General features: G+C 40.3%; 1 protein-coding gene across 2 annotated transcripts in view; it reads left to right on the top strand.

The window, feature by feature from the left end:
- The window catches only part of FANCD2 (FA complementation group D2), a 60615-nt gene that overhangs the window by 24707 nt on the left and 13136 nt on the right, over positions 1–22772 (top strand). For both annotated transcript variants that reach the window (XM_080804550.1, XM_080804549.1), the window contains 17 exons: positions 298–429; positions 1594–1704; positions 5718–5827; positions 6892–6952; positions 8057–8176; positions 9023–9096; positions 9378–9524; positions 10254–10354; positions 10781–10896; positions 12142–12250; positions 13021–13131; positions 13448–13557; positions 14983–15126; positions 16306–16422; positions 17177–17305; positions 17670–17788; positions 22026–22136. In XM_080804550.1, coding sequence (XP_080660676.1) covers positions 298–429; positions 1594–1704; positions 5718–5827; positions 6892–6952; positions 8057–8176; positions 9023–9096; positions 9378–9524; positions 10254–10354; positions 10781–10896; positions 12142–12250; positions 13021–13131; positions 13448–13557; positions 14983–15126; positions 16306–16422; positions 17177–17305; positions 17670–17788; positions 22026–22136 — 1922 coding nt within the window. The remainder of the gene's footprint in view (positions 1–297; positions 430–1593; positions 1705–5717; positions 5828–6891; positions 6953–8056; positions 8177–9022; positions 9097–9377; positions 9525–10253; positions 10355–10780; positions 10897–12141; positions 12251–13020; positions 13132–13447; positions 13558–14982; positions 15127–16305; positions 16423–17176; positions 17306–17669; positions 17789–22025; positions 22137–22772) is intronic.

The raw sequence follows: 22772 nt of genomic DNA, 5'->3' as shown, positions 1-22772 counted from the left end.
AGCTTAAAGGGTAGTATTTTACCCATATGAAAAAAGAAAGAGACTATGCCAGGGAGCAAAACCAGGAGGGCTTACATAGTGCTCACTGATAAATATTAGGAAGTAAGTCAGGAGTGGATGGTTGTATAATTAGATTGATCCTCAACCTCCTGAAAACAACATTAATGAAAAGTAGATAATAGAATTAGACAATAGGATAGGATAGGTTGAGATTAGAATGGTCTCAAGCATTAACCCTTTCAAGATGGCCATGTCATATTTTCATTCACACTATCCTGTTGACTCTTTACCGTGTAGGAAGTAGTTGGTGCCCTAGTGACTCATATCTGCAGCGGGAATGAAGCTGAAGTTGATACTGCATTGGATGTCCTCCTGGAGTTGGTAGTTCTAAACCTTTCTGCTATGAGGCTGAATGCTGTGTTTGTGAAGGTATGTGTCCCTCCGGTGACATATTTTGAGTCATTTTTCTTTCTTGCATGTATTTGAGAGATATCTGGCGTCTGTTAATTAGCAGCAATTTAATTTGTGTTCTAGATATTGAGCACTACAGTTGGTAGGAGGGGGTGGGAAGGAGGTGGGGTAGTGGGCAAATGATAGAAAAAAGATAACTCATTTATGTATGTATTAATGCATTCAGCAAATACTTCTTTGTACCTATATGCAGGCTCTATTCTGGGTGCTCTGTATATAAGACTTAGTTCCTGCCTTTGGTGATAGTAAAACACATAAACAAGTCACTGTAGATACAACATGAGAAATCCCTAGGAAGATTAAGTGCTATAGATGCACCAGAGCAAGAATAATTTGGCCTAGGAAACTGGGTACTTCTTCAAGTACTACTACTTCTTCAAAGAGTAGATTTGAGTAATTCTTGAAGTTTGGGCATGGTTCAATAAGAGAAAATACAGGAAGTGCATCTAGGCAGAGGACAGTTTAAATAGAAGCAAATTGGCATCCGGGTCCATGGTATACCTGAAGGATAACAAGTAGACTAGCATGGTTGGCAAATGGGACATATGGTGAGAAGTGGTGAGAGGTGAGGCTGGAAAGACATAGGACAATGTCAGATTACGAAGGGTCTCAAATACCATGCTCAAGAGTTTCTACTTGATTTTATAGACTGTAGAGAGCTATCACAGACTTTTCACAGGGGGTTGACAGAATCAGGTCTGGGCTTTGAAAGGTAATTGTAGGTCATGTTATCCCCATATTAGGAATGAGAAAGCTGAGGTTTTCCCAACGTTAAAAAGTAAGTTTTTCCCTTGTGACTGCTTCCACATCTGTAGAAAAAGAATAAGTAATTCATGGCATGGAAACTGAAAGGGATGTTATGATAAGCAGTTAAGGTCAGAGATGTAACTTTTGACAGAGTACTGTTTTCACTAAGAAGGGAAGGATGAAGAAGAATAGGGAGAACTAGGAGGTTTGTTAGGATGACTAACCCTTTGGGCTCTGGGCACAACTTGAGAGAACTTGAGCTTTTGTGGCTATCTGGATGCTTCTTATGCCTCTTACAAAGATTTTAATTTTTTTATTTGATGGAGGAAAAATATCAGTGGCTAACCTTATTGTTGGCATTTTTTTTTCCCATAGGGCATTTTAGATTATCTGGATAATATGTCCCCTCAGCAGATACGAAAACTCTTCTATATTCTCAGCACACTGGCATTTAGCAAACAGCATGAAGCCAGCAGTCACATCCAGGTAACAGGCAGTGTGTTGAGAAACCTTTAAAACTTTAAACTTCTTTAATTGAAATTCACTGAACATAATTACAGCTCAGACCATGGCTGTGTACTTGATTTCTATTAGTACACAGGCTAGAGTAATTATGTTCAGACATTAAGTGTCTGTTGTGTATCAAACATTGAGATGAGATGACCTTCTACCCTCAAATAGCTTAGTCTATTAGGGTAGAAATGGGTCTGTAATCAGCTGACTAGGGAACTGAGTAAGAAAAGCTGTTCAGGGGGCCCCTTGGTGGCTCAGATAGTTAAGCATCTGCCTTCAGCTCAGGTCATGATCCCAGGGTCCTGGGATCAAGCCCCACATCAGGCTCCCTGCTCAGCAGGAAGCCTACATCTCCTCTCCCACTCCCCCTGCTTATGTTCCCTCTCTCACTGTGTCTCTCTGTATCGAATAAATAAATAAAAATCTTAAAAAAAAAAAAAAGAAGCTATTCAGGTTCTATACTGAGTGCTGTGGGGACACAGAGTGTTGCCTTGTTTTCTAGGGAACGTCTACATCTAGTGTGAACTTATCTGGGCTTGCTTTCATTGGTGGTCACCATTTCCTGAGAAAGTCAGGCAAAGGGACTAAAACAAGAGATTGCATTGCAGTCAGAACTTCTTGTTCTTTTGTATCTTTAGTGCCACCCTGTGGCAGTAATCCATACTGGACTGTAACTTTGAACAACCAACACCTTTTGTTAATTAAAAAATAAAACAGGAGGGGGCTAGGTAATATACATACACAGCACAGAATTCAAAAGGTATAAGACGTGGTGAAAAATAAGTCTTCCCCTTCTCAGTCTTCCAGGCATCTGGTTCTCTAAAGGCAATCACTTTCTGAGTTTGTCCTGAGACATTTCTATCCTCCTGAGATGTCCTGAGCATTTACGAATTTGTTTATACCTTTCTGCTTTCTACCTTATAGCTTTCTGAGATGTTCTGAGCATTTAGCAAATTTGTATTTACCTATATTCCACTCCTTTCCCTTTTGTTCTGCATCTATCTTTCATTTAGCAGTATATTTTGGAGATGGCTTCGTATCAGTAATACAGAGCTACATCATTATTTTATTTTTTAATTATTATAAAATATGCATAACAGATTTTACTACGTTAACCATTTTTATGTGGCATTAAGTTCATTAAGAATGTTGTGCAACTCTTACCACTGTTTATATCCAGAACTTTTTGTCATCCCAAACAGAAACTCTACCCATTTAGCAATAACTCCCCATTTTCCTTCCTCCAGCCACTGGTTACCTCCAATCTATTTCCTGTCTCTGAATTTGCCTGTCTGGGTACCTCATTTAAATAGTCATATGAGGGGCGCCTGGGTGGTTCAGTCAGTTAAGCATCCTCCCTGTGATTTCAGCTCAGATCATGATCTCAGGGTTATAAGATTGAGCACTGCATTGGGCTCCCTGCTGGGCATGGAACCTGCTTAAAATTCTCTCTCTCCCTCTCTAAAAAAATATAATAATAATAGAATTTAAATTTCAAAAATAGTCATACAAAGGGTGGCTGGGTGGCTCAGTGGGTTAAGCCTCTGCCTTCGGCTCAGATCATGATCTCAGGGTCCTGGGATCGAGCCCTGCATCGGACTCTCTGCTCAGTAGGGAGCCTGCTTCCCCCTCTCTCTCTCTGCCTGCCTGCCTACTTGTGATCTCTGTCTGTCAAATAAATAAATAAAATCTTAAAAAAAAACAAACTTAAAAAAATAGTCATACTGTATTTATCCTTTTTTGTTTGGTTTATGTCACTTAGCATTATCTGTTCAGGGTTCATCCATGGTGTAAGATATATCAAACTTCATTCCTTTTTTTTTTTTTTTTAAAGATTTTATTTATTTATTTGACAGACAGAGATCACAAGTAGGCAGAGAGGCAGGCAGAGAGAGGAGGAAGCAGGCTCCCTGCTGAGCAGAGAGCCCGATGTGGGGCTTGATCCCAGGACCCTGGGATCATGACCTGAGCCGAAGGCAGAGCCTTTAACCCACTGAGCCACCCAGGCGCCCCAAACTTCATTCCTTTTTATAAAACCTAACTAGCATTCCATTGCATGTATATGCCACATTTAATTTGTACATTCATTTATTGATGGACAGTGGCCTTTTTTCACCTTTTGGCTATTGTGAATCGTGCTACTATGACCACTGGTATGCAAGTATCTGTTTGAGTCCCTATTTTCAATTCTTTGGGGTCTATGTCTAGGAGTGGAATTGCTAAGTCATATGTTGATTCTCTGTTTAATATCTTGAGGAACCACCAAACCATTTTCTGCAGCAGCTGCACCATTTTGTGGGTCCGCAAACAATTGAGGGCTCCACAGTTTTACAACCTCTCTAACACATATTTTCCATTTCTTAGCTGTAACCATCCTACTGGGTGTGAAGTGCTGTCTCACTGTGGTTTTGATTTGCATTTCCCTAAAGACTAATGATGTTGAACATCTTTTTTTTTAAGATTTTATTTATTTATTCGACAGACAAAGATCACAAGTAGGCAGAGAGGCAGGCAGAGAGAGGAGGAAGCAGGCTCCCTGCGGAGCAGAGAGCCTGACGCGGGGCTCGATCCCAGGACCCTGGGATCATGACCTGAGCCGAAAGCAGAGGCTTTAACGCACTGAGCCACCCAGGCGCCCCTGATGTTGAACATCTTACTGTTTGCTCATTAGTCATTTGAATATCTTATCTGGGAAAATGTCTATTCATGTCCTTTTTTCTTTTTTTTTAAATCAGTTGCTTTTTTTGTTGTTGATATATAGGGAACCTTTATACTTCCTGGGTATTATCCCTTATCAGACACATGATGGGCAAATATTTTCTCCCATTCTATGCATTGTCTTTTTACTCCTGGAATTTTGATGAAGCCCCAGTTTATCTGTTTTTGTTTTATTTTGTTTTGTTTTGTTTTTACCTGCTCTTTAGGTGTCATACTTAGGTAAAACCTTCCTCCAATTCAAAGTCATGAAGATTTTTCCCTTTGTTTTCTTCTAAGAGTCTCATAGTTTTAGCTCTTAAATTTAGGTTGTTGATTGACTTTGAGTTAATTTTTGTATACTGCTAAAGGTAAGGGTTCAATTTCATTTCATGTATGTGTGGGTATCCAATTTTTTTCAGCACTTTTATTGAAAAGACGGTACTTTCCGCTTTGAATTATCTTAGCATCTATGATCACTTGACCATGTATGTGAGGGTTTATTTATGGACTTGGTGTGTATATGCTTCTTATGCAGGTGGCACACTATTTTAATTACTGTAGCTTTTGTAGTAATTTTTAAATTGAAAGAGTATAATAATTTAAAAATTAAAATTTGGAGGAACATATTTATTCTTTTGCAAGGTTGTTTTGGCTATTTGGGGTCCCTTGAAATTCCATATGAATTTTAGCATGAGTTTTTCTCCATCTATAAAAAATTCTGTTGTGATTTTAGTAAGAATTACAAAAAATGTGCCTGTCACTTTGAGAATTATCATTATCTTAACAATATTAAGCCTTCCAATTCATGAACATGGGATATCTTCCCATTTATTTAGGTCTTCTTTAATATTTTTCAGCATTGCTTTATAGTTTTAATGTACAAGTCTTTTGCCTCCTTGGTTAATTTACCTAGGTATTTTTTTCTGTTTCATTATTTTGTTGAGTATCCAACAACATTACAATAATTCACATATCTTTATCAAGCAAGTATCACAACAATAACAATAGTAGCTTTTATTTTTTAACATTTTTGAATAAACATCTTTTATTTTGAACATTATGTTTGACACTGTTCTAGGACATTTTTTAATTTGTCTCTCATCCTTACAAAAGCCTTCCCCATTTTATAGATGAAAAAAATTGAGACTCAGAGATGAAATGATTTGCCAAAAGCCACATAGTAAATGATAGAACCCTTGGTATTGTATGTGTTTTGGCTCCAGTATCTACACGCTCTTTTGTTGACTATTCCAGCATCTTCAGCTTTTTCTACCATGTCTTCCTTGCAGGATGACATGCACCTGGTGATACGAAAGCAGCTCTCTAGCACCATATTCAAATACAAACTCATTGGTATTATTGGTGCTGTTACCATGGCTGGCATCATGGCAGCTGACAGGTATGTATGGAAATTCTGACTTCTGTGGCTCAAGATCAGTTAATCAAGTTGCCACCTTACAAATGAAGTGTTACATTGTGTAGACTGTGTTATAATGGTAAACATTAAGCCCATAATAAGAGAAGTAAACAAATGTTTGTTATGACTTTTCCATTTTCCCTTCTAATCTTGACTGTATATAGCACGTATGATTTTTACAGAATGTGATCGTAATCATTACAGTCTGATGGTTAAAAACTAGGGATTGCTAATAAATAAAGTAACAGAAATGTTTCCACAAAAGAGGAACCCTGAACATCCTGGATGTATTTTTCTACATTTGCGCCTCTCCCAGGCACTAGACATTACAGATTTCTCCATTGCTGTGGTATTGTCTGGGACATGATGTTTGATAAAAATAAGCCACCCGGTGACAGGAGGATCAGAGTTGGGTCTTGTTAAGATGTTCCCATTGCAAAATGACACTGGTGTTCAGTTTATGCTCCTTAAGAGATAATTTGTTAAGAATTCCTGGAACCGGGGCGCCTGGGTGGCTCAGTGGGTTAAAGCCTCTGCCTTCGGCTCAGGTCACGATCCCAGGGTCCTGGGATCGAGCCCCGCGTCGGGCTCTCTGCTCGGTGTGGAGCCTGCTTCCCTCCTCTCTCTCACTGCCTGCCTCCCTGTATACTTGTGATCTCTGTCTGTAAAATAAATAAAAATAAAATCTTTAAAAAAAAAAAAAGAATTCCTGGAACCTCAGGAGACATTCTTAGAATCGGCATTAATAATTCATGCAGGCTACATAATCCACTGGTTAAGAGTTCATTCTTTGGAGCTATTCCACTTGAGGACATTAAATGCTTAGAACAATGCCCAGTGCTTGCTCTTACGATTATTACTAATTTAGTGTGCCCTTCAAAAAAAATCAAAGATAGCCATTGTTTGCTCTAATCCACATTTTGAAATAGTCCTCTGTGCCTTTATGTACTTTTATCTCTACCCACATCCCAGGGATGGCAGGATTCATACACTTATTGCTAGTTCTTACAAAATATAAAAATGAAGCTAAAATTCTTTGTTTTTAGAAGTAGATCTTCAAATTTGACCCAAGGGAGAACAGACTTGAGCAACGAACAGTGCACACAGGTGAGTTCTTGTAATGTAGTTGGATATGTTTATGAATAACTGAGGAATTGCTTCTGGTTACTGTCGGTTTACCAGAAAAAGTGTTTTGGGTTTTTTTTTTTTCAATGTATGTTTTCCTGGCTGGCCTGAGTTACATTTATTTCTGTATTTGTCTAATCTCTTTAATTAAATTGTGAATTACTAGGGGCGCCTGGGTGGCTTGGTGGGTTAAAGCCTCTGCCTTCGCCTCAGGTCATGATCCCAGGGTCTTGGGATCGAGCCCCACATCAGGCTCTCTGCTCAGCGGGAGCCTGCTTCCTCCTTTCGCTCTGCCTGCCTCTCTGCCTACTTGTGATCTCTGTCTGTCAAATAAATAAATAAAATCTTAAAAAAAAACAAAAAAACAAATATTAAATTGTGAATTACTAGAGAGCAAGAAAAGTGAGCCATGTTTGTAGAATAGGAAGTTGACTGGAGAATAGGCACAAGTTAGCATATAATTGGAGAGTTGGAGATAAAGCTAGTTCAGAGGTAGAAAAGGGAGGGCCTTGAATGTGAATCAAGACATTTCAATTTAATTTTTTACATCGCGGTAGTCTTCAAGGGTTTCTTAGCATAGATACGACAAAATCAAAGCTTCGCTTTAGAAAAATTAATAGAGGTCGCCTGATTGGCTCAGTTGATTAAGTACATGACTCTTGATTTTGGCTCAGGTCATTATCTCAGTGTTGTGAGATCAAGCCCCGCATTGGCCTCCGCGCTTGGTATGGAGCCTGTTTAAGACTCGCTTTCTCTTTCTCCTCCCTCTGCTACTCCCCCTACTCATGTGCGCTCCTTCTCTCTCCTTCTCTCAAAATAAAATAAAATACAAGTATTTGTGAAAAGAAAGGGCATGTTTGTAAAAAAAAAAAAAAAATTTTTTTTAATCCAGTTGTGTGTGTGTGATGGATTGGAGAAGAGATATTAGAGATGGGCTTGTCAGGAAGCTCAAGAAAATAGGTGAGTGATAATAAGAGCTTTGCCAGTGAAATTGGAAGAAAAATTTACTACTGAATGGAGTGAGCGGTGTTTAGGAAACATTGGCAGCCCAGTGGCTGAACCACTCTTTCTCTTCGGTTGTTCCAGGTCACCTCCTTGCTGCAGTTGGTTCATTCCTGCAGTGAGCAGTCTCCCCAGGCTTCTGCACTTTATTATGATGAATTTGCTAATCTGATCCAAGGAGGAAAGCTGGCTCCAAAAGCCCTGGTAAGGCCCACTATCTTTTCTTAAAGCAGCAAAGCATGAGAACTGCTTTTTATTCCATATTCTTCAAGCCCTTCTGTCTGTTGCAGTGCAAAAATAGATCACTCTATGAGCTCTCCCATCTTCTAGTTGGGAAGGCTGTTCTGACTTGCCCTACACCAGGCCTCACCTCTGGGGCCTCCTTCACATAATAACAATAATAGTAATGATGAGCATGATGATACTATTGTTGATGTTGAGAGCCACTACGTATTCTGTGCCAGACACTGTGTTAAGCATTTTTCATGTATTATGTGTTTTCCACTTCATAATAATGGGGCACATAATATTCATAATATTGTTATTCTCTTCTTAGAAATGAGGAAACTGGGGGTGGCTGCCTGGGTGACTCGGTCTGTTAAGCGTCTGTCTTTGGCTCAGGTCATGGTCCCAGGGTTCTGGGATCAAGTCCCACATCAGGCTCTTTGCTCAGCGTGGAGCCTACTTCTCCCTCTGCCTGCTGCCCCCCTGCTTGTGTGCATGTGTATGCATGCTCTCTCTCACACAAATAAATAAAATCTTTAAAAAAAACAAACAAACATAGAATTGAGGAAACTGGGGCACCTGGGTGTCTTAGTTAAGTGGCTGCCTTCAGCTCAGGTCATGATTCTGCTCAGGGGGGCGTTTGCTTCTCCATCTCCCTTTGCTCCTCTCCCTGCTCATGTTCTCTCTTAAGTAAATAAGTAAAATCTTAAAAAAAAAAAAAAATGAGGAAACTAAGACTTAGAAAGGGCATAATAGTTTGTTTAGGACAATACAGCCAGTACACCCTTACCTATGCAGCCTTGTTTGTTTGCTTGCTTCCTGAAGGAATGGGTTGGGCAGACCATCTTCAATGATTTCCAAGATGCCTTTGTGGTGGATTTCTGTGTTTTTCCAGTAGGGTAAGTACTGGATACCACTGACTTGATTTTATTGGTGAAGAAATTATGTCAGTAGTTGGTATAGATATCAGAATGCTCGTGACCTTGGCTAAATCTGGCCCAGTCCCACAGTTTCTTTCCTCCCAACACCCTAACACCCCAGTTCCAGAATTCATAAAAGCTTCAACTTATTCTTTCTCTTTCTCATTTCTTCTCATAAGAAGAAAGATTGGTTTGTTCTAGCGGTTTCCCAAGTAGATGCATATGCCCTCGGAACATGAAATTCTGGGTTCTCTCCACAGCGACTATCCATTTCCTGTGAAAGCTCTCTATGGACTAGAAGAATACAGTAGTCATGATGGGATTGTCATCAACCTCCTGCCACTGTTGTTCTCTCAAGACTTTGCAAAAGATGGGGATAGAATGACTTCAAAAGAATCAGACCAAAAGTCAGTGTACTTCCTCTTTTCTAAAACTTCTTTTGCTGTTTTGAGTGTTCATGGGGTATTCCACACTTTTTGCAGTCTCTTGAGAGCTTGATGGATAAGGTTTCTGGGGCGCCTGGGTGGTTCATTTGGTTAACCATCTGCCTTGACTCAGGTCATGATCCCAGGGTCCTGGGATTAAGTCCTGCATTGGGCTTACTACTTGTTGGGGTGCCTGCTTCTCCTTCTCCCTTTGTCCCTCCCCCAGCTCATTCTTTCTCTCTCAAGTAAATAAATAATATCTTTTTTAAAGGGGGGGTGGTTTTCTCCTAAGACACATGGTATTTGGAGAGGTTAGCTAGAATGGGTCAGATTTCTTGTTTTTTTCTTGGACCCTGTGGTTGGAGTTTACATTGCTTAAGGACAGCCAACAAGTACTCTGTGAGGCTGTTTTCGTTTCTGTTCCTTTCTCCCTCGCATGAGCATACTTGTCTGCCTCTGCCACTCTCCCTCCTTCCTTCCATCTTACCTCTGCTTCTCCTAACTCATGGATATTCTTTCTACTCAGTCTCTGCCTTCCTCCAGGTTAGTTCATTGTTTATTTGCTGAGCATCCATTAAGTTCCTTGTCTTGTATTCTTAAAAGTAGACATTGGTTTTGGGCAAAACTCTTTAATTATAAGGTTGGGTTCCTTATAAACATGGACTAATATGCCTATAAAGTACTGTTTAGAAATGGATTTTTTCTTCCTAGATTGGTGTCTCCATTGTGCCTGGCTCCCTATTTCCGGTTACTGAGACTTTGTGTGGAGAAACAACATAATGGAAACTTGGAGGAGATTGATGGTTTATTAGGTATAGGATGAAGTTACCAGATCCTTTCTTCTTTGTAACCTTTCTTTGATAAACTTAGGGAAGGAACAAACCAGTACCCCATGTGTGTGGGAAGAAATTTTCTAATTTCACAGAGTAGAATAGCAGTAATTATAGAATTCCAAAGACAAAATAATACATACAGATTTCTGTCATGTTGACAAATCAGTCATCATCGTAGTTTCTAGTTGCTTTCTGGTCCTCACCTCTAGTTTTGCAAAGACTTCTTAATTATATGTAATTATTGCTACATGATATGGTGGTAATTTTGAGACTAATCAAAGCTTGACCTTCAAACACAAATTAAAGGGAAAGTAAGTTAGGAGAGATAGGTGACTCTAAGGGTAACACCCAGGTTCTGTTGACCTGAAATAAGGGGAGTTAGAAATGTTTGTTCTTCTCTTTCAGATTGTCCTATATTCCTTACTGACTTGGATCCTGGAGACAGGTTGGAATCCATGTCTGTTAAAGAGCATTCATTCATGTGTTCACTCATATTTCTTACTCTTAACTGGTTCCGAGAGGTAAGCAGAGTTATTAGGACATTTTACCTGTTGTCTATAGTTCTTGTTGGAAGGAAACTCTTTCCTGGTACTCATGGTACTCTCTAAAAAGTCTCCGCTAAGCACTAACCACTGTGAGCTTCTCCAGCTGTTATGTCCTATTTCTCCCCAGTTTTATGTACCCTTTGATGTAACCAAATCAAAACACTTAGAATTCACTTAATGTTGTTCATGCTTTACTACTTTAAGCCTTTTTGTTGTATTCTTCCTTTTGCCTGGAATAAGCTACCTTCTCCACTGTGAAAATACTGTTCACCCTTGCAAAGGTATCCACTTAATGTTTTGATTTGGTGAGATCAAGTCAATGATGGTTTTCCCCTTCCTTTGGAATATATTGTGCTCAATGAAATGCACAATAATGAAATATGATGAAAATGACAGTACCATCTTACATTTATGTCTCACTTCCTTTATCATGCATATTATTTCTGAGACTGTTCACTTAAATGATCTTATCTTCACAATTATATTCTAATGTAGATAGGACAGGTATTATCCTTGTTTTACACCTATGCAGTTGCAGATACATAGAGTACCAAGTCAGCTAAGAATAGGGGCACCTGGGTGGCTCAGTAGGTTGAGCGTCTGCCTTCAGCTCGGATCATGATCCCGGAGCCCTGGGATCAAGTCCCATATCAGTCTCCCTGCTCATCGGGGAGCCTGCTTCTCTCTGCCTCACCCTGCTCATGCTCTCCTGCTCTTTCTCCCTCTCTCTTAAATAAATAAAATTTTTAAAAAAATAATCAAGCACTTACATTGTGCCAGATGCTGGGCTTATTTCTTTATTTATAATATTTAATCCATATAACAACTGTGTTCTTGCTTTACAGCTGTCTCATTTTGTAGTTGAAGAAGTAAAAACTCAGAAAGGCTAATAATGACTTGGCCAGGGTCACACAGCTAGTAAGTAGCAGAATAGGATTTGTTTAATCAAAGTGTGTGCTCTCAAGTCACTGTGCTATTCTACTTGTTACTTAACTAGAAATCAGTAGAACTCGGATTAAACTAGGATTAAAAGTCAGATCTCCTGTATTGGCCCAGGGTTTTTTTTCCTCTATAGCACCTTGCTGAGAACACCTTTAAGTTACAGACTAAACTCACAGATCTGGCCACTGAATGGCTTTTTTTAAGCTCTGGATGAATAATGTAAACAAGGTCAAAATTGGAACCATTCAAAGTATGAGAATATAATTTGTACTTTTCCAGGTTGTAAATGCCTTCTGCCAGCAAACATCACCTGAGATGAAGGGGAAGGTGCTCACCCGGTTAAAACATATTGTGGAGCTTCAGAGAATCCTGGAAAAGTACTTGGCAGGTAAGGAAAGTGTCCTATTATAATACCTTTGCTAGGAAGGCAGTGAGGAGATAGAGAACTTTACTTTTAAGCCAAGCTCACTGATAGCCATCCCCCAGTCATCTGGGACAAGAAAATATTTGCTCAACAACAACTATAACAAGGAAGAATACATCCATTTTCGTCCCATTGTTACCTTCAAGAAATCTTGCTGCTTAAGAAAATAAAAAATGAAAAGCATTGGTTGGGCTTTTGTAAAGTAACTTTTTGTCTGTAGAAGTCAAACTTTCAGTGCCCTTTGCTTTCCTCAACATAGTTATGAACCAGGAGTAAAGTTGACAGGTCTCTTAATACCTCTGACTATTAAATAAACTTGTTGTTTTAAAGTGCTAGGTAGATTTTCTGGGGAAAACGTAGGAACCCCCCCTCCCAGGCCCTCATCTATGTAATTGTATGTAAAATAAACTTCTGTGTGACCAAATATTAATATCTTTAGATTTGTAATAAGGATTAGTTTATTTTTAGTCCTTACTTCCTTGGATATTTTTTATATTATTATTTAGAATGATTTTATCTTAATTAGTCATAATCATTTAATATGATATTCTTGTAAGTCATCTCTGATCATTTTGCTATGCCAAAACAATTAATGTCAGGTAACTTGAATGTATCTTGCAGGCATTCAGCCATACTTGGTAGTTCTGAAAATTAATTTTTAGCCAATCAGGTGATATTCTAACAGTGATAATGTGGTAGATATACATTGAGCTTCTGTCTCCTCTCTTTTCCAGTCACCTCAGACTATGTTCCTCCCCTTGCAAACTTTGACTTGGAAACTTTAGATGTAACACCTCCTACTGCTGCTGCTATTTCAGCAAAAATCAGAAAACAAGGAAAGATAGGTATGTTCTCTTCTTCTTCTGTGTCTCCATAGGAGGGTCAGGTCACTGAATTAACATAAGAGGTCATAAAGGGGCGCCTGGGTGGCTCAGTGGGTTAAAACATAAGAGGTCATATGCACCAAGGCTTCAGTAACTGGAGAGATAATGTCATTGAACTCTTTCTTTGGCACGGTTATAAAATGAACTATAATGCAGCATTATAAAATTACCTCCTCTACCCTAGGTACTCTTTAGCAGGTTGTTTCCTGAAGGCAGTGATAGTTAACAAACATGATAATTGATTACTGGAGTCACTTTTCTGTTTTTGAAACAAAAGGAGGAAAACGGAAAGCAGATGGCAGCAAAACATCCTCTCCTGACACACTTTCAAAGGAGGACAGTTCAGAATGTGACCCTACGCCATCTAATAGAAGCCAGCTGGAAAAGGTACTGAAATGATGGGTTTCCATGAAGGTTGTGTGACAATACAGTAAGATTAACAGGGGAGGGGCAGCTAGATGGCACCTAGATGGCTCAGTCATTAAGCGTCTGCCTTCTGCTCGGGTCGTGATCCCAGGGTCCTGGGATCAAGCCCCTTGTCGAGCTCCCTGCTCAGTTGGGAGCCTGCTTCTCTTTCCCACTCCCCCTGCTTGTGTTCCCTCTCTTGCTGTTCTCTCTCTGTCAAATAAATAAAGAAAAAAAATTTTTTTTTAATAAAGACAATCTTAAAAAAAAAAAAAAAAAGATTAACAGGGACCAGCATCATACTCTGCATTTTACAGGGAGAAATTAGAGAAAAGAGAGGCAGACGAACTCTCCTCAGCTTTGGGGCAATTCTCCCGGTAGCAGAGTTAGGGTTAGATTCTTAGTCCTTATCACTACAACACACTGATTTTGCTAGTCATTTCTTAAATGTGTCACTCCTTTTTTATACCCCAGCAGTACTTTGAATTCTTTCTCGTAACATTTATCAAATTTTGTTTTAAGACCTAGTTTTAGATATACTGCTTTTAGCCTCTTTCCCCCTCTAATGCCAGATTATCAGCTTCTCATTCAATTGGGATAACATGAAATGCTTAGGACAGTTTCTGATAATCAATAAACAGTAGTTCTTTTTTCCTGTAGGTCTACCTATCACAGAGTAAGTTATATGTTTGTGAAATTGCCTAAACCGGGGTGCCTGGGTGGCTCAGTGGGTTAAAGCCTCTGCCTTCAGCTCAGGTCATGATGTCAGGATCTTGGGATCGAGCCCCGCATCGGGCTCTCTGCTCAGCAGGGAGCTTGCTTCCTCCTCTGTCTCTGCCTGCCTCTCCGCCTACTTGTGATCTCTGTCTGTCAAATAAATAAATAAAATCTTAAAAAAAAATTGCCTAAACCACGTGGATCCCAATTATTTCTGTTTTTTTGGCTACTTTTTATCATGTATTTGTATAGTTCCTGTAATCTCCTAAAAACTCAAGATTGATAGTAATATCTATGTTTAACAGGTAAGGAAACTAAGACCCGGAAATGGTAAGTGACTTGCCCACAGTCACACAATTAATAAGGCTTGAGCAAGGTTTGAAGCCAGACTGGTCTGGTGCCACAACTCATTGTTTTCTCTACCATGCCATAACACCTTGGTTTGTCTAGTAGTTCATACTTAAGAGGAAATCAACCAAGGGTTTGATATGTGACCCATATCTCAATTTTAAATTAGGTGCTTTTGTTTCAGGAATATTTAGAGACTTTGGTGAAAGGAAGTTGGTGATTTGCTAAAAAAGGAATTTCTTCATAAAATGAAGGCATAATTGTACTTTAAGGTCTTTCTGAAAAATCAGGTTATTATAGAATCCTTGTTTATTCTGTTGGTTGCTGCTGCTTTCTTCCCAGGAGTTCAAAGGGAAAGAAGAAAAGACATCAGTGTCACTACAAAGTTACCATGCTTTTTTCCGAGAACTGGACATTGAGGTCTTCTCTATTCTGCATTGTGGGCTTGTGACCAAGTTCATCTTAGATACTGAAATGCACACTGCAGTAAGTCACAGAGCTGAGATCCTAGAATTTAATCTTGTTTCAGAAAATTTCTCAGCCCAGGATGCCTGGGTGGTGCAGTTAGTTAAGTATCTGACTCTTGATTTCAGCTTGGGTTGCAATCTCAGGGTCATAATATCCAGCCCTGAGTCTGGCTCAGCACAGAGTCTGCTTGGGATTTGCTCTCCCTCTTGCTCCCCTCCTACTCATGCTTGCACGCTTGCTTGCTCTCTCATGCATGCGCACTCTTGCTCTTGTTCTCAAATAAATAAGTAAATCTTTAAAAAAAAATTTCTCAGCTCTATTCTTATTGTAAAAGGAGCACCAAAGCATTGAGAGAAGGTGGACTCTGGCTTCCAGAGCTTTCAAAAATAGTGACAGTAATGATGAATAATCATCCTCATCATCTTTTTTTTCTTTTAAGGTAAACAACATTTTTTTTTAATTCATTTATTTATTTTTAAAGTAAGCTGTAGGCCCAGCATGGGGCTGGCTTGAACTCGTGACCTTGAGATCAAGAGTCACATACTTGGGACACCTGGGTGGCTCAGTCAGTTAAGCAGCTGCCTTCGGCTCAGGTCATGATCCCAGGGTCCTGTGATTGAGTCCAGCTTCGGGCTCTTTGCTTAGCAGGAGGCCTGCTTCTCCCTCTGCCCCCGCTCCTGCTTGTGCTCTCTCTCTCTCTGAGAAATAAAATCTTTAAAAAAAAAAAAAAAAAGTGTATTTGGGGCACCTGGGTGGCTCAGTTGGTTAAGCGTCTGCCTTTGGCTCAGGTCATGATTTCAGGGTCCGGGGATCAAGCCCCGCATCGGGGTCTCTGCTCGGGGGGAGCCTGCTTCTCCCTCTCTCTCTCTGCCTGCCTCTCTGCCTACTTGTGATCTCTCTCTCTCTCTCTCTCTGTCAAATAAATAAATAAAAAATCTTAAAAAAAGAAAGTATGTTTTCTAAAACTATACTCACTTGGATTCCTATTTGAATAAAATTTTTTGTACTTTGGGAGTGCTTGACTTTTTGATTTGTTGACAGAGCACAACAGCCATTTATATGAGGTGGGGAAATTTCCCCCTTTTGGGGGGGTGGTTAGATTCTTCACCCATTGGGAAGAGTAAACCTGAAATGTGTTCCTTCAAAAAGATGGTGAGGATATGCTTGGAATTATCCTTTCTTTCCTCCTTGTGACAGGCTACAGAAATTGTGCAACTTCAGCCCCCTGAGCTGCTTTTCTTGCTGGAAGATCTCTCCCAAAAACTGGAGAATATGCTGACACCCTCTGTTGCCAGGAGAATCCCCTTCCTCAAGGTTAGTATAGGCAGAAGCACAAGTCCTGGCCTTAATGAATTTGGAAACAAGGAGGTCTAATGAACAAGTTTGTCACTTTCTCTGGCATCATGTTTGATCACAATGATGGTGCCAGCCTCGTTTCCAGAACCCATTCACCTTGCTTTAGAAAGAAACTCTGAAACAGAGAAATCAAAACCACCTCAAACAGGATATATATTTCCAAGTTTCCTGAGCATTCCTGAATCCTGTTCTCTACTGGGGTTTTGCTTTTAAAACCCTCCCAAACTGAGCCTGTACCCAAGCCTCAGTATAGTAGTAGTTGCCTATCTAGAGAAGGCCAGAATCTCATATGTGTGTAAACGTACAAATGTGCATGTAGCATCTTTTGAAGCAGTGGGATGATGCTGACAACAGAATACGAAAGTTTTAGGTGTAAACATTTAAACATTAATATATCCAGTTAATTTGATTTTTTTTGTATTCACTACTTGCTCGATGTTTTTATCAGCCTAAATGATTTCTATTTTTGTGTGAGCTTTATTTAATTAGTAATTATGGGTCTGTACTTCTCAGTCAAATACTTTATAAAAGGCAACCTCTTGGTAATTTGAAGATGAGCAAGATCCCTCTCTCATAATAGAGTTTTAGGCAAGCAACCCATTTCTTCTGTCCACTTCTGCCTTGTGACCTAGGTCTGACAAAGCTCCTTAACAAACTCTTTCAGAGAAGCTATCCAGCACTTTCTTCCCCAGTAATTCTGAATTTATTATAGAGTAAAGGAAACCGGAATATTGGATTCTCACATCTCCATCAAAGATCTGCTCAAGAAGTTGCTCATAATACTATTCAACTGCTGGCTCCAATGTGTAACCATCTAGAGAACATTCACAACTATTTTCAGGTCAGCAGCCTATCTTAACATTATAGAAATTTAGAAATTACTGGGATGCCTAGGTGGCTCAGTTGGTTGAGTGTCTGACTCTTGGTTTCAGCTCAGGTCATACTCTCATGGGTCCTGGGATTGGCCTGCGTAGGGTTCTGTGCTTGGTAGGGAATATGCTTGAAGATTCTCTCCCTCTGCCTTCCCCCAACTCATATACGTACATGTGCTCTCTCTCAAATGGGTAAATAAATCTTAAAAAAAAAAGAAAGAAATTTAGAAATTACTAAGTTAATGAGAGATTTCATTTTTGGCTGAGAAATATTGAAGGAAAAATTAGGGCAATTGCCAAAGCAATGGTCCTAAAAGCATTTTTCCTTTTTAGTGCTTAGCTGCTGAGAACCAAGGTGTGGTTGACAGCCCAAGAATGAAAGTTCAGGAGTACCATGTAATGTCTTCATGCTATCAGAGGCTACTGCAGATTTTTCATGGGCTTTTTGCTTGGTGAGTATTTTGGAAGATGTGGTAGGTAGAAATAATCAAGTATGCACTTGCTTTTATCTGACAGGCCTCAAGGTACTGAGGTAGAGAAAAGAAAAAAGGCTCACAAACTCTTATGTAAACATGTGCTTATCTGCATCATTTCATTTGATTTCATTTGATTCATTCTTATGTAAACATGTGCTTGTCTGCTTTGTCTACATCATTTCATTTGATCTTGTACCCTCTGTGTCTTATATGGCCACGGTTATTAACTCATTTTTTTTTTTAAAGATTTTATTTATTTATTTGACAGATCACAAGTAGGCAGAGAGGCAGGCAGAGAGGAGAGAGGAGGAAGCAGGCCCCCCGCTGAGCAGAGAGCCCGATGCGGGGCTCGATCCCAGGACCCCAGGATCATGACCTGAGCTGAAGGCAGAGGCTTTAACCCACTGAGCCACCCAGGCGCCCCGGTTATTAACTCATTTGAAAATTAGGTGACTTGATACTGGCTAACCTGTAACAGACTGGGCCATCTGATTCTTAGCCAGGTTTGCTGTGGCAGCCTTTCTTTCCATAATAACACTGGAGAGAGTGTTACTTAAGAAATTGTTACTGGGGCACCTGCCTGGCTCAGTCAGTGGACCATGAGACTACTGATCTCAGGGTTGAGAGTTGGAGCCCCACACTGGATGTAGAGATTACTTAAAAATAAAATCTTTTGGGGTGCCTGGGTGGCTCAGTGGGTTAAGGCCACTGCCTTCGGCTCGGGTTGTGATCCTGGCATCCTGGAATCGAGCCCTGCATCGGGCTCTCTGCTTAGCGGGGAGCCTGCTTCCTCCCTTCTCTCTCTGTCTGCCTCTGCCTACTTGTGATCTGTCTGTCAAATAAATAAATAAAATCTTTTTAAAAAAAAAATAAAATCTTTAAAAAAAATGTCGTTAACAACTTGTAGACAAATTCCAGATTATATGTTAAAGAGATGAATACATTTTGAACTGGGGTGTTTAGAAATACTTTGTGGAAGAAATGGAATTTCATGGGGTCCTGAAGTATAGATGACCTTTTGGGCGGTAAAGGAATGGTTGGGAAGGCATGGCATGGGTGAAAGTAGAAATGAGGGAGTTGTGTCCCTTAAATGCTTTTGTTCCTCAAGGGTAGGCCCTGGCTCTTCTATTCTGTACAGGCTTTCTGGGCAGTCTCACCCAAGCTTAAATTTGTGCTGAAATTTATCTTCTGGTTAAAGACATTTATATCCAGCTGCCTACTCAACACATTGTAGATGTGTCATTGACACCTCAGACACATCACATCCAAAATGGAATGTATCATCCTTACCACAGCTCCTTCAGCTTTGCCGGGCTACATAAATGGTACCACCAATGTCTGAGCCAGCAACCAGCAGTTGTTCTTTGTCCCTTTCTCTACCCACTATCTTTTCTCTCTCCCACATCGGATCACCAAATCCTGTTAATTTTATCTTTTAAATAACATCTAAATAGCCATCTGTTGCTCTCCTACTGCACTGCTTTGAGACTCCCATCATCTCTCACCTGGACAAGGTGAGAGATTTCACAATTGGTTCTCTGCCTCCGGTTGCCGTCCCTCAGTCCTTTCTTCACATAGTAGTCAGTGGTCTTCCCGATGCAAATCCTATACCAACTTTGGTCCTTGTTGTCCTTAGGATTTTCTTGAGTTCAGACTCTTTACCCTAGCTTCTAACACCTTTTTATTATCTGGCTCCTGCTCTTTCACTTATCTTATGTTCTGCCCTCCAGCTATACTGAATTAATTTCAATACCCTATATTGCTTTCATCTGGAAGATTTCACACATACTCATTCTTCTACCTGGATCCCCACCCTCCTTGATCACCAGTCTTTTCTAACTCATCTCTGAAATCTGGCTTAAACTTTGGCTCCTCAGGGGCATCTTTGACCCCTAAGGCGGGTAATAAGCCTCCTTCCTACCTCTCTAATTCCCAGTTTTCTCCTAATACTCTGGTATCCTCTTATAAGCCTTTACCATATTTTATTGTAATTATTTGTTCATCTAACTTCCTTGCTAGGCCACGAGCTCCATGGGAGCTGAAACCAATCATTATTCTATCCCCAGGACTTAAAAACAGTGCCTGACAAAAGATTTGATCAGATGCCTCATCAAGGAGATATATGGATGGCATGCAAAGATGTTCAGTAGTGTTAGTTATTAAGGAATTCCAAGTTAAAATTACAACATGGCTAAATTATGAAGACTTACCTTACCATATCGGTGAGAACATGGAACACCTGGAACTGTTACGTGCTGCTGATGGAAATGTAAAATGGTACACCTACTTTAGAAACAGTTTAGCAGTTCCTTAAAAAGTTAGACATACACCTAACATACAACACAGCCATTCTACTCCTAGGTATTTACTCAAGAGAAATGAAAGCATATGTCTACAAAATCTTGTGCACAAATGTTAATAAAAGCTTTATTTGTAATAGCCCCAAACTAGAAACAAATGTCCATCAACTAGTAAATGGATAAACAAATTTTCATATGGGGGAATACTACACACAACAACATAGATGAAGAAAAGAATTATACTGAATAGAAAGCAAAACCCTAAGAGTACGTAGCATTTGATTCCATTTATATAGAATCCTAGGAAAAAGCATATAATCTATTACTGACGACGAAAACAGATCAGTGATTGCCTCTCATTGAGTAGGAGGTTGGAATGAAGGATGGATTTCAAAGGAGTATAAGGAAATTCCTGGGGGTAATGGGTATGTTCATTATTTTCTTTGCAGTGATGATTTCGTGGGTTTGTGTATGTAACCTGATCAAACTGATCAACTTTTTTTTTTTAAGATTTATTTATTTGACAGATAGATCACAAGTAGGCAGAGAGGCAGGCAGAGAGAAGGGGAAGCAGGCTCCCCGCTGAGCAGAGAGCCCGATGAGGGGCTCGATCCCAGGACCCTGAGATCATGACCTGAGCCGAAGGCAGTGGCTTAATCCACTGAGCCACCCAGGCGCCCCAAACTGATCAACTTTTTAATACATGCAGTTCATTGTATGTCAATTCTATCTCAATAAAGCTGTTCCCTGGGGCACCTGGGTGGCTCAGTGGGTTAGGGCCTCTGCCTTCAGCTCTGGAGATGATCTCAGGGTCCTGGGATCAAGCACCAGGTCGGGCTCTGCTTGGCAGGGAGCCTGCTTCCCCATCTCTCTCTACCTGCCTCTCTGCCTACTTGTGATCTCAATCTCTGTCAAATAAATAAATAAAATCTTTTTTTTTTTTAAAGATTTTATTTATTTATTTGACAGACAGAGATCACAAACAGGCAGAGAGAGAAGGAAGCAGGCTCCCCACTGAGCAGAGAGCCCAACTCGGGGCTTGATCCCAGGACCCCGGGATCATGACCTGAGCCGAAGGCAGAGGCCCCAACCCACTGAGCCACCCAGGCGCCCCTAAATAAAATCTTTAAAAAAACAAATAAAGCTGTCCCCCCCCCACCCCACCCCCCAAAATCCTGACCTATCATAGACCCTCAGAATACATTTGTTGAAAGGCAGAAGGACTACCACTGGTGATGTGGAGATGTTTCTACAGGAGTAGAAAATCTAGGGGCTCAAAGAGTTTGAATGTTGTACAGAAAAGCAATTCTGGAGTTTTATGATCAGAGGCAAGGTTTAATGAAATCAGTGTTTTAGGAAAATCCTTTTGGCAGCAGTGTGCTGGACAGATTGGAAAGGGTTGCAGAAAGACCAGTCAGAAGGTGTCTCAGTGATCCATATATGTGTGATGATGCTAAGGGCCTGGGTTAGAGTGACTGCCTGAGCTTGGGAAGGAAGGGACAGTGGGAAAGAGATCTGAAGATAGAATTGCCAAGACTTAGGGAAGAAGGAGTAAGATTCTTATTGAGCACCTTCTACGGAATCAATACTGATTTAACAATTGATGGTTATTTCTGTTTTTTCTGGGGAGGAAGGCTGAGATGTCTCTAAAATATAGCAAATGAAGAAGAGTTTTTATTCCCTGAAAATAAACCTAGGGAGGACTGTTAGGCCCTTAAGGAAAGACTGTTTCAGGTGTCCTTCACCTTGCAGTGTGTGACTGAATTGGTTACCTGGGTACTTCCAGTGCTGTAGTTCTCCTTTTGCCTCCATTGACTTATTGATGTTATAGCCTGGAGGCAGGGATCCTCACATGCTGTCTAAGTAATCTTTCTAAAACTAAGCTCAACCATTTTACCTTGACTTTCCCTTAGGAGTGGATTTTTTCAGCCTGAAAATCCTAATTTACTGTACTCAGCTCTTGAGGTCCTTACAAACCGATTGAAGCAAGGAGAGCCTGACCAGTCCTTGGAGGAATTGCTCAGGTAGGTCAGACACATATTCCAGAGTGTTGTCCCAAAAAACTGAAACAAGATTAGCAAGATTTCTTGGAAATCACTTGGGTGTCTCTCAGTAGTAGCGAGGGAAACTGATGTTTTCAGCTCCTTTCCTCAATCATATGAGCTTTTTTCATCTATGTATCCCAATAAATCCTGAGACATTAGAAACTGCTGAATAAATCCTACTAAATCTTTGGCATTCTGCCTCCTGAAAAGTTGGCCTTTTCAGGTAATGATGTCAAAAACACTAGGGACCTGTAGTTGACTCCTGATTATCTGGAAACCTACTGTCTCTCAACAGAATCAGGTAATTAGGTAGCAGTAGTTACCACTGATTTCCTCCCGGTCTTAAAAGAAGAGGAGCCTAGGCTGAGGGCAAGGCAGTGGAAGAGGGAGGTGAGAAGGAAATCTAAGAGGCATGGCTTCCAGCCTCCAGTCCCAGCTTCAACCAGAGTAATTTCATCTTTTTTTTTTTTAAAGATTCTTATTTATTTATTTGACACAGAGAGAGAGATCACAGGTAGGTAGAGAAGGGGAAGCAGGCTCCCTGCTGAGCAGAGAGCCCAATGCGGGGCTCCATCCCAGGACCCTGAGGCCATGACCTGAGCCGAAGGCAGAGGC

The sequence above is a fragment of the Martes martes genome (genome assembly GCF_963455335.1).
Source record: "Martes martes genome assembly, chromosome: 1".
In the NCBI taxonomy this organism is placed as follows: Eukaryota; Metazoa; Chordata; class Mammalia; order Carnivora; family Mustelidae; genus Martes; species Martes martes.
The sequence above is the reverse complement of the archived record's forward strand: the minus strand, read 5'-3'. Positions and strand labels throughout refer to the sequence as shown.